Source organism: Dicentrarchus labrax, unplaced genomic scaffold, assembly GCF_905237075.1.
Source record: "Dicentrarchus labrax unplaced genomic scaffold, dlabrax2021, whole genome shotgun sequence".
Classification (NCBI taxonomy): Eukaryota; Metazoa; Chordata; class Actinopteri; family Moronidae; genus Dicentrarchus; species Dicentrarchus labrax.
In genome coordinates this window covers 25018153-25030379 of record NW_026136722.1, presented here as the reverse complement: position 1 = coordinate 25030379, position 12227 = coordinate 25018153, and the positions used below count along the sequence as shown (strand labels likewise).

General features: G+C 39.9%; 1 protein-coding gene across 1 annotated transcript; it reads right to left on the bottom strand.

Annotated features, from left to right (window-relative positions):
- Nucleotides 1-400: 400 nt before the first annotated feature.
- On the bottom strand, nt 401-10852 carry LOC127356979 (protein NLRC3-like). The gene is made up of 12 exons (XM_051389091.1): nt 10550-10852; nt 10247-10272; nt 8339-8410; nt 7758-7871; nt 6922-7035; nt 5883-5958; nt 5563-5788; nt 3016-4813; nt 2740-2913; nt 2399-2572; nt 1476-1522; nt 401-1323 (listed from the first exon to the last, which is right to left on the bottom strand). Exons 2-12 carry the CDS (start codon nt 10252-10254, stop codon nt 782-784), a joined length of 3345 nt encoding a protein of 1114 aa, XP_051245051.1. The 5' UTR covers nt 10255-10272; nt 10550-10852; the 3' UTR covers nt 401-781.
- Nucleotides 10853-12227: the final 1375 nt, after the last annotated feature.

Here is a 12227-nt window from a genome sequence, read left to right as displayed (position 1 = left end):
AATTAAACTGTGACGTTCCTGCATTCCTTGACTATTGAACATAACAGCAGATCATGGTTATCCAGTGCTTTCATTTTTCAGTAGTACTGGGTTTAAAATTCATGGCCAGATTAACCTGCAGTGTAGACTTTTTTGAAAGCAGCTATTTTGACATGAAATAGTAGGGTTAGTACAAAAAGCACCTAAATCTATTATTAAATATATATATATATATATATATATATATATATATATATATATATATATATATATATATATATATATATATATATATATATATAACTCAGGGAACCGGTGCAGTTAATCCAAAGACATTGCATAATAAGCCTCACACAGTATTCATGTGCAAGCGTAACTGCGTGTTTTTACTGAAATTATTAGCACAGCAAGGGGGTCAACATAAGAGTTTGGTGTTTTATTTTAAAAAATGAAATGTGTACATTTATTTACAGTGATTTTAGAAAGTGTTGGAGCCAGGAAGGCAAAATGTTTTAAGTACATGAAAAGTGTTGGAGTATCCAAAGCTGTTTGGTGACTCTCCAAAACAGCAGAAGAAGAATAACGTGCACTTTATCAGTTCAGTTACAACAATTGAATGTTAGCATTAACAGCTAGCTAGCTAACAACTGGCCATACATTTATACAAATACATGGATGGATCACATTTATGAGCTATGAATAAGACAAAGACCAGTCACTGTGTGAAGAGGGCATGCTTGTTGGATTGTAAGTTCCAGAAAGTTACACAACTTCCCCTGTCAGTGTTTTCTTCTACCTTGTGCTATATCTCACACAGTGAAACTGAGGATCCCGATGACTTTAACTCAATCCCAAATGCAGGATAGACGGGTTCAGTGAATGTGCAGTGGAAGGTGTGGAGGTGGATCAGTGTGTCAGAGGGGACCCTGTAGAAGGACAGAATGCCAGCAGGCCAGTCCAGATACACTGCTACTCTACCAGCGTCAAAGGAGGAGTGGATAGGTATGATTACTCTCCTGTTCTTGTGACAAGCAGAGTACTTATTATCACAGCGTAATAGACTCCAGGACTTGTCATTCTGTCCGATCCAGCAGTCGTCATCCTGCCCTTTTCTTCTGATTCCTTTGTATGCCACTCCAATATTAACCCATCCTTTCCACTCTACCTCCCAGTAACAGCGCCCAGTTAAACCTTCGCTACACAGAACCTGCTTCCAGTGGTGAAATCGCTCTGGATGGTCAGGGTACGGCAGCTTTTCCAACACCTCTGTCACCTTTCTGTTGTCCTTGGACAGAAAGAGATTGCTGTTTACTGTGTTCGGGTCCAGTGTGAGTTCACAGGCATCTGATGCGGAGAATAAGACAAAACATAATTTTAAACCTACAGTTCTAATACATTTATGTATTAACAGTTTGACAAACACTCAATCATCAAATCATCAAATACTGGAATGGTGCTTTGTCATTATAAATCAAGGTAGGTAAAGACACACTTACACTTCCTCTGACCTGACTTCAACCTCTTCACTCCACCATGTTCCATACTTGGGATGAGAAATACAAGTCAAATAAGTATATTTTATAAATATATTTGTCATGCATCACATGAAAAACATACGTTAAAAACATTGCCCTCTTTACCACAACTCTATCACAACCAGCTGAAGGGGCATGCAGTTTTAATGTGTATTGTCCTGTGTATGATTGGTTTGAAGAGATCAGTAAGAAGTAGAGTAGGACACATTCCTGGAACCAGCGAATTTAGTTGGACAAAAACATTATTTTTTAATGCCACACTACTGTCAGTAAGTATTCAGCTCCTTGGGGTAAATGTGGTGCTAAAGAAGGCTCCAGCTGTGTGGGGCTTCAATGCTACCCTAAGCAACTGCTTAATCTGAAAGCACATGATTGAGTGTAATGACCACCAACAAGTGGAACCAGAGTGGTGAGTAGTTGTTGTATGTGTGCTAGATAAGGATTGGTCCTAAGAAAACCATGTTCAAACAACATCTTGGGACAAAGTTCCATGATCAATTTTCCTTGACTTAATTTAGCAGAAGAAGAAGACATACTGTAGGTTCGGATGAGCTGCTGACCGATCCCTGTAGTACTAGTGAGTTGTATTAGATGCCAATAAGGCTGTGGGACAGGTTTTAGTGCAGCAAAGGCCTAATCACAACTAAATTAATTTGCATGTCCTTGCTAAAAAGGTGGTGCTGGAAGATTGGTGACATAGTGACTAGTTGTCAGGCTAGTTTGTGAACTACTGTGGCAGGCAAGGTAGCTGATCACACATCAGCCCAAAAAGTTTGCTGACCAACCCAAAGCATCTGTATTTGATGACCTAGGAATGAGACTCAACAAATCAACTATCTTTCTCCAGAATGACTACCTCTGCCAAGCAGCAAGTCTCTCCATACCTTAGAGTAGTAAGCTGCAAGCGTTGATCCTCCAGGGCAGCTGAGAGCAGCCTAATGCCTAAGTCACCTGGATGATTGTAACTTAGATCCAGCTCTCTCAGATGGGAGGGGTTACAGCTCAGAGCTGAGGCCAGGGCAGCGCAGCCTTTCTCTGTGATCAGACAGCCTGACATTCTAACAACACACAGGAAAGCAAGCAAATAGCAACATGTTATTGGGTTTTGTTCCACTTTTGTTGTGGTTCCAATCCTAGCTCTCAATGTAAGTCAGTGTCCAGTATGAGAAATTGACCGGTAAGGGTTGCAGACTTGTGCTTGACAAAGGCTAGATAAATTGCAAACCTCAGAGTTTCCAGTCTACAATGGGGGCTCCTCAGTCCAGCGGAGAGCAGCTCCACTCCTGAATCCCCTAGATCATTGTTACTCAGGTCCAGCTCTGTAAGACTAGAGGATCTGGAGCTAAGAACTGATGCCAGAGCTTCACAGCTTCTTTCTGACAGGTTACAGCCATTCAGCCTGTAAAAGCATGAAGACATACAATTTATCTTGTAGTTTATCATCTGTAAAATTTATGTCTTATTTAATATATCTATTTTGTTTGGTTAGAAGTGCTCTTACAGAGCTACTTTGGCGATTTGGATCACTGGCAGCAACCGTAGGAGACCTTCAGCTGAAGCAGAGTACTCCCTCAAGTTAAACATGTCCAGGTCTTTTTCTGATGACAGCAAGATGAAGACCAGAGCTGACCACTGAGCAGGAGACAATTTGTCTGTACAGAGACTTCCTGAACGTAGGTACTGCTGGATCTCCACCACCAGAGAATGATCATTCAGTTCATTCAGACAGTGGAACAGGTTGATACACCTTTCTGGAGACGGGTTCTCCCGGATCTTGTCCTTGATGTGCAGCACTGTCTCAGGATTGGCATATGAGCCACATCCTGTCTGTTTCAACAAACCTTGTAGAAGAGTCTGATTGGTCTCCAGTGAGAACCCCAGGAGGAAGCGGAGGAACAAGTCCAGGTGTCCATTTGGACTCTGTAAGGCCTTGTCCACTGCAGCCTGGAAGATGGATTTTTCAGTTGATCTTAATGTTAATAGCCTTTGCCACCACCAGGATCTTGATTGTGGTTCTGACAGTAGATTGACACCAGTGTTGATGAATGTCACAAAGACATACAGAGCAGCCAGAAACTCCTGAACACTCAGATGGACAAAACAGAACACCTTGTCCTGGTACAGCCCACATTCCTCTTTAAAGATCTGTGTGAACACCCCTGAGTAGACTGAGGCTGCCCTGATATCAATGCCACATGCTATCAGGTCAGATTCATAGAAGATCAAGTTGCCTTCCTGCAGCTGATCAAAAGCCAGTCTTCCCAGAGTCATGATGATGTTGCAGGTTTGGGGGTTCCAGAGTGAATCTGTCTCAGCTCCTCTACGATACTTGACATTCCCTACTCTGGACCGGGGGATGTACATCTCAGTCAGTGTCTTGGGTAACTCCCTCTTTTCATCTGCTCTCAATACATGGTCCAGAACGGAGGCAGTGATCCAGCAGAAGACTGGGATGTGGCACATGATGTGGAGGCTTCGTGATGTCTTGATGTGGGAGATGATTCTGCTGGCCTGCTCCTCCTCTCTGAATCTCTTCCCGAAGTACTCTTCCTTTTGGGTGTCAGTGAACCCTCTCACCTCTGTCACCATGTCAACACACTCAGGAGGGATCTGATTGGCTGCTGCAGGTCGCGTGGTTATCCAGAGGTGAGCAGACGGAAGGAGTTTCCCAGTGATAAGGTTTGTCAGCAGCCCATCCACTGTGGTTGGCTTTGTAACATCAGTCACGATCTCATTGTTGTGGAAGTCCAGAGGAAGTCGACACTCATCTAGACCGTCAAGGATGAACACAACCTTGTACTTGTCAAAACTGGACATTTCTACATCTTTGATCTCAGTAAAGAAGAGATGAAGAAGTTCAACCAAGCTGTATCTTTTCCCACCCAAAAGATTCAGCTCTCTGAAAGTGAAGGGAAATGTGAACTGAATGTTGTGGTTGGCTTTGTCCTCAGCCCAGTCCAGGGTGAACTTGTGTGTTAAGACTGTTTTCCCTATGCCCGCCACACCCTTTGTCATCACCGTTCTGATTGGTTGATGATCTCTGTCAGGTAAGGGTTGGAAGATGTCTTCACATTTGATCATAGTTTCTGGTCTTGACTGCTTCTTGGATGCTGTTTCAATCTGTCGGATTTCGTGTTCATCATTGACCCCTCCACTCCCTCCCTCTATGATGTAGAGCTCTGTGTAGATGTCATTCAGAAGTGTGGGGTTTCCTGCTTTAGCGATCCCCTCGAAAAAACTCTCGAACTTTCCTTTCAGTTGAGATTTGAGTTTACGTTGGCATATAGGAACAACCGCTTCTGAAGGAACACACAGATAAAATCAAATCAATGAGTAAATGTGAAAGTAAAGTAGATAAATCTTCACATTAATGATGAATATACACATTTTTCATTTTAATATCTTAATATCCTACAATTACATTAACTATCATCATTGATGCAATAGTTTCATGGCTTTTCATGATTCCTGATATTGAGCAAAAGTGGTTCACTTTGAGTTGAGCAATGTTGAACCACTTTAACCAATGTTGTCCTCTGATTGTAGGATTGGATTTGCCAGATGAAGTACCTATCACTGGACACTTAATAATCTCTCCCTATAGCTACTTAGCATACTGGCCCTTCATCAGCTGCCCCCATGAACTAGTTGGCCACAGAAGCCCCACATTAGCTAGCTAGTTTGATTAGTCAGTTGGCCCCTAGCCAGCTGGCAATGGTGTATTCCTCCCAGTGAAGGGAGGCCATTCATCAGCTGCTAGAAGCTGGGGTAGGCGGTTTCAACATACACAGTGCAAAACCTTCCACCTCTCTCTCTCTGCTGCCTCGTATCACTCCGCTAGGCCCCCTCTACCAAAGTTGTACGGCAGCAGGAGTAGGTTGCCATATTTTTGCTAGACCCAATAACAAACTGTTTCCATTTATTGTGTTGCCTAATAAAATGAAGTATTTATAGGTTTCACTTGCTTGTAAGTCATGTCACATAGTACACTTCTACAAATCTACTTAATTGCGACTATTTCCTCTTCACATCAAAATAAACCTCTTACTCCTCTGCAGACAGTCAGCGAGCTCCTCCTGCTTCATTCTCCTCAGGAAGTGCAGTGTGATCTTCAGAAGGGCCCCTCTGCTGCTCATCTGCTCCTCTTCCTCACTGTCCACCACTCCTCCCTTTTCCTTCTGACCCTCCAAATCTTCAGTGTAATCTGGACTGAGAACTCTTTGAAAGACTTTCAGCTCATTTTTCACAAACGTGGCAATGGTCTCTTCAAGCAGCTGCAAGAAATGAACATGGAGATAAACCATAAGCTGTGGATGTGGTAGTGTGTTGTATTTTATTTTATTACTCATTGTAGCGACAATTACAAACCCTAAATGTGGACTCCACGTCTAGTTGATGCTTTAGGGCGGGCTCATTGGTAGCCTCTGGTCCCTCCTGGTGGTCTCTGGAACGATTGTAGAATACATTTTTTGAGACACTTGATTGCATGAAACACACCGATATAATCACATGTTATACAATTTCTTACTCTAATACAATGGGGCATAGAATTGAATTTGTACATTATATTTAATATTTTCATCTTTAAAATCAGTCAGGCCACCTATTGAATGGTCACTCATGCACACAGAGCTGGGTGGCTCTGGCCTCTCATCCTGGGTGCTGATTGACAGAGCGGAGGAGCACCAGGGTGAGGAGTAGACAATCAGATCAATTTTATTTCTCAAGTGTGATAACAATCCCTTCAGTGTTTTATTATTTTATCGTCATTTTTATCACCCTGGGTGAATGTAATAAAGTGTGGGCAAAGTAAATAAATAACTCTCTCTTCTTCCCTCACATAACTACTGCAAGTGGGCATGGAGCATTTAAGTGATCATGCTACTGAACTGTATTATGGAAAATGTAGGTTCCAGTGTTTTTGAAGCTTTACCTATTCTAGGGTCTAAAAGACAGGATACCTTGGTCTTTGCTGCTTTCATTGCTTTTTTAAAATCTGTGTCTTGTGTGTCCAAATTTATGGAAATGCAAATCAAAATCATTGGAATGCCCAGGGGTGGATCTAAAGGGGTGGCATGGGGTCAAATTTAATAAATTAAATATTCCTATTAAATGCTTTAGAAATGTGCCACAATAATGTAATATTCTTGAGATCAAATATCTTAATTTGGAGGCTTTTCCAAGCAAATATTGATATATGCGATTGTTATATTGTTCATTAAATCAGCATATATCTCTGCCATCACTTAAAGTCTCCATGCCACCCTCTGGTAAGCCCATTAATATTTCTCTTGATCCACCTCTGGGAATACTCCTTTAATGAGTATATACTATATGTATGTATGTAAAGTACAGCAACTTTGGAAAACAACATGTTTCAGTGAACTTTGATGCTCTTCAAACTTACCTCTTTTGCAAAGAAGGAGGCTGATCTTTAAAATCAATCAGGCCACCTATTGAATGTCCACTCTTCATGGACACACAGCTGGGTACAGGAGAGTCTGGTCCCTTGTGCTCAAGGCTGATTGACAGAGAGGAGAAGCACCGGATGAGAGGTTAACATGGTGGTTAGACTGAAAACAACAAGCCCTTCAGTATTTTATTACCAGCTGTAAAAATGTTCTCTGTACCTTTGGCCACCTGGCTGATAATAATAAAAGATAAAGCATGACCAGCACAGTGTGAGGTGGGTAGATAAGCAACTTTCTGCCCTCTTTCCAAACCTACAAGCCAACAGCAAATTGCTGCATATGAAAATGCTGTTGCTCATAAAACATACCTTACTGGGCTAATGCTAAAAACATATTGACAAATAAAATTAATTTTACCCTAAATTGCTCCATATAAATTCCTACTGGGGAACATTATGGAAAACATGACATGTGTGAATTTTCAATGGCCCAACAAATGTAAGCTCTATCAGCTGCCTTGGTATTTTCAAATGTATGGTGTTCATCTTTAAAATCAGTCAGGCCACCTATTGAATGGTCACTCATGTACACAGAGCTGGGTGGCTCTGGCCTCTCATCCTGGGTGCTGATTGATTGTTGATTTTATCAGTATATATTTCCGCCACCACTTAAAGTCTCCATGCCACCCTCTGGTCACCCCATTATTATTTTTCCAATAGATCTGCCTCTGGTAATACTCCTTTAATGAGTATATACTATATGTATGTATGTAAAGTAAAGCAACTTTGGAAAACAACATGTTTCAGTGAACTTTAATGCTCTTCAAACTTACCTCTTTTGCAAAGAAGGAGGCTGATCTTTAAAATCAATCAGGCCACCTATTGAATGTTCACTCTTCATGGACACACAGCTGGGTACGGGAGAGTCTGGTCTCTCGTGCTCAAGGCTGATTGACAGAGAGGAGAAGAACCGGATGAGAGATTAACATGGTGGTTAGACTTACTTTACTGGGCTGATACTAAAAACATATTGACACATTTTTTTTATTCAAACACTACATTGCTTCATATAAATTCCTACTGGGGAACATTATGGAAAACATGATATGTGTGAATTTTCAATGACCCAACAAATGTAAGCTCAATCAGCTACCTTGGGCTGGTAGTTTGTGGTACTTGTCTCCATTTAGTGAGACATTTTTGTTATGTTGTATGAGTTTTGTGACCAACAGTGGAAGTCTGTGATTCTATTGGGCTGTAAACTATTGTTAATATATAACTACCAGTTCATGTGTTTAACAGCACATAAGCACCACAGACCTTGGTTATGTCACAATATTTCTATTCTACATTCAGTGAGAAGATGATTTTCTGTCATATTGAAATGCTCAGAACTTGTTGGTATAAATCTTACATGTTTTCAGGGGGAAGATGTTGATCTTTGAAATCAATCTGGCCACCAGAGCCTGGTCTCTCCCGCTGGATCCTGATCAACAGATGCAAAATGATCATCAGAGTTGGATAAACAGGTTGGAAGCTTGAGTAGCTCATTGAGATTCAGAGAACTGATGTGTGTCCAGTTTGACATATCTCATTCAAACCTACTAAATAAATAACTGAGTTATCTATATATTTGTTCAAAAACTACTCATAGTAGCCTATAAAATACCCACAGTGTAATGATTTCAAAATATTTGTACAGTAATCTCCACTGATGTTCCTATAGGCTTAAAATGCTAGTTGGAATGCTTTTAATGGTGTGCATGGTGATGATGTCAATAAGCTATATTGTAGTGGGAGAAACAGGCAGCTGAAAAGCTAAAGCAGGCTCAGCACCATGGACCTGCAGCACCTCCTTTAATCATAGACTAATGCAAGTTTCAATAAGTGGCATGTGTCCACGGTAACAGACAGTGACACCCGCCGACCAATGTTTCCATGGTAACAATCAGTGACACCTGCTGACACTGTGGTACCAGTGTGTTTTTAGACAGCGCCTGTTGGACGGATACAGCAGTGAGGACACCGTCAGTCTCCTGATCCTGCTGGAAGCACTGAGCCAGCTCTGCTCTGCCACTGGAGGTTTTATACGTCAAGATGTTTGTATTGTTACAGTAAAATCTCCTTGTAAGTGTTGTCCAGAAGACTGCTGGAGCTGAGCAGTAGGCTATGATGTGGCCACTAAGTGAGCCATGTTTTTAGTCTGAAAAAAATATTAATTTACCCAGAATTCAAAGCAAATTAGTCCTACTTAAGATAGTCACAAACTAGACAGCTGAATTTATACTAAGCTATTAGTGTAAGCCAGTGGTTCCCAACTTTAGGGTCGGGATCGGGGGTCACCAAAGCTTCATTGGGGGGGGGGACAATTAGTAAAATTGTTTTACTAGTATTAGTAAAACAATTTTACACAAACTTCCTGCAGCTATTGTGTTCATGTTTCACAGCTTATCAGTTCTGTACTGTCATTGTTATGCATGGAATATAATATGAAAAATATTGGGAACCACTGCTCTAAGACACTGTCAGAGTCTAGCTTTGTGAAACCAACCAATCTCACAGGCCACAGTTAAGCCAGGGAACACATTAATGAACAGACTGCAGCCAGTCAGAACAGGGGCCTGAACATACAGAGCCTGAACACACGATTTAAAATCTCTACACACATCAGTATCACAAGGAGTGTCTCAGTTACTATTCTCAAGCTCAGTGAAGTTGAATCCACAGTGGTGGTAAGAGCCTCCTGTAGAGCTGCCAAATGTTTGCTTCCCTCTAACTCCCTCAAGATCGTCTGTTTGTTTCTTTTGCTTACCACTAAAGGGCGCTCTGCAGCTACATATACAACCATATAATGTAAAGCCTCAACCACAGTACAATTAAACAGGATTGTATAACTTGTCAAAACACTGATGTCCTGGTTAGAAAAATAATCAAACTATATAACAATAAACTGTCAACTGTAAAATAGCTTTGGTATCAAAGTCCAATCCCATGGAACCATATCAGAGACCAGAGTCCAGAAATCACATATCAGGTTGATTGATGAAGCATCTATCAAATATTCAAATGTAACTGGATCATCTACAGAGCAGCCTTTGTGTCTGATACAATCAGCTTTGAAATCTTTTCAACAAAGAAACATTTCCAAGATTTTAATGTTAACAACACTGATGCATGAACAAGCACAGGGGTTTCCATTGATCTGACCCTTCATGATTTTCCCTCTATTCGTTCACCCCTTCATCTTATTACAGTCAATAAGAATGTCTTGCTTTAAGAAAAGGGTAGTATTATTATTAATATAAAAGGCTGACCACAGTACCTTTCCATGTTGAAATGGCCCTGCTGCTGCGGTGGCGATAAGAGACAGCAAATGGCAGAGAGAAAGAGAGAAAGAGATTAACATCAATCTTTAATAATTTAGAGTAATGTGTAACATTTTGGGACATACATGGTCAATAGCCAACTTTCATCAAAGACAGATCTGAGAAATCAACTATGAAATGAGGTTATTTTCACTTTCTATGAAGTAAACAAACCAATACACAAAAATAGACTATTTCTGGGAGGAAATTTTAAAATAAAGATTTAAGACTCGACTCCCAAAATGAGCAGTTTCACTTACTTAAGTTGTTCTCATTAATGCTTTGATGCTGCAGCAAGTCACCAGTGTCTTCACCAAGGTTCTCAAATCAAAGTGTTATTGTGGGCTGGACTGAATGAAAGCGATACTGTATTCTCATGAGCTTTGTATCAAAGTCTGAACCAGTTGCTGTCCTGCAGAGAGGCTACAGATCAGGTGGTGCAGGTTTATTATGGTGAAATTGAATCATCATCACTACAATAAAGAACAGCATTGGAAAGGATTTATAGTCAGTAAATCAGTCCAAAGTCTACACCACACACTGCTATAGAAAGGTGTTTAGTTGTAGTTTTAAAATAAATGGTTGCGTGAAATGTCCCTTAATACTGATACTGGAGGTAGAGAAGGAAAATTACAACACAAAAATGTCATTTTATTCTAAAAGCAGAAAGAGAAGAAACATCTCAGGTCATAAACTATTTAAACCAAATCATTATGCTACAAAACGACCATGTTTTACATCATTTTACATTCATTTATCTTATTAATATGCTTCACAGGCAATAAAATCTAACACAATTATATTCTCTAATTTAAATCTGGGGGGACATGAGCTTTGACAAAAGCGTCTGATGTGAGTTCACTAAAAGCAGAATTCTAGTAGCTTTTAAAACACTTTGTTTTTCTAAAATGATGAACTTGAACCCAGAGCGTTTTGTGGTTCTGATGAGTTTAGCCACAGAGGCACACAGGCCTCCGGGTACTATATACAGCATAGAAATTAATCTATAGATTAAATACCATCAACTACCTGTGTTAAGCAACTTTAAGCCATTATATTTCCAAACGTTTTATTAGCAATAAATAAAAAAAATTCCAATTAAAAGAATCTTTAATTTTGACTAAATTACCAAATGTAAATAAATTATGAAAGACACACTGATCATTAAAACAAGTAAACATGATTTCACACACACTGTGTCTGACTGCCATCGGTAGGGGAAGTATTCAGGTGCTATATGACACTGTAAAAATACTGCATTACTAGTAAAACATCTGCAGTGAAAATATTACATAAAAGCATGTTAACGTTAGCAAATTGTCCTATAAGTGTGAAAAATAATGGCCCCTGTACGTGTTGCAGTGTACTACTTTGTCAACTTAATTGAGAGAACAGTCAGTCAATTCATTCAATACTTGAACTATATAAGTATACCAAAGTTCCAGACATATCATTTAGTTTCATATTTTAATCAAGTTAATTATTTAAGTTCCATCTGCCCAGAAATTGGGATTATTAAAAATGTATAATATATCAATCTCTGTTAGTATGATATATTTTTCCAATTATTTTAAAGAAAGGCTCTTCTGTAAATCAGACCAAAAAGAAGTTGCATGAAAACAATCTAGAAACCCCTGTTCAATGGTTTCCCCCGTTATAGTAAATATCATTGGATTTAGATAAGATAAGATATGTACTTTATTAATCCCCTATTGGAGAAATTGTTTTTTCACTCTTTTTTATTTACACACACACACACACACACACACACACACACACACACACACACAGGCTGAAATACACACTTCATGCACTTGTGGACATGCAAACAGGGAGAGAGATGGTGCTGTATTAATGTGTTTATGTAGCAGGTTAAAGTTTGTAGTTGGTTGAGGAGGATATCATTTTACTTTATAACTTCTTTGTTGTTTAGTGAAG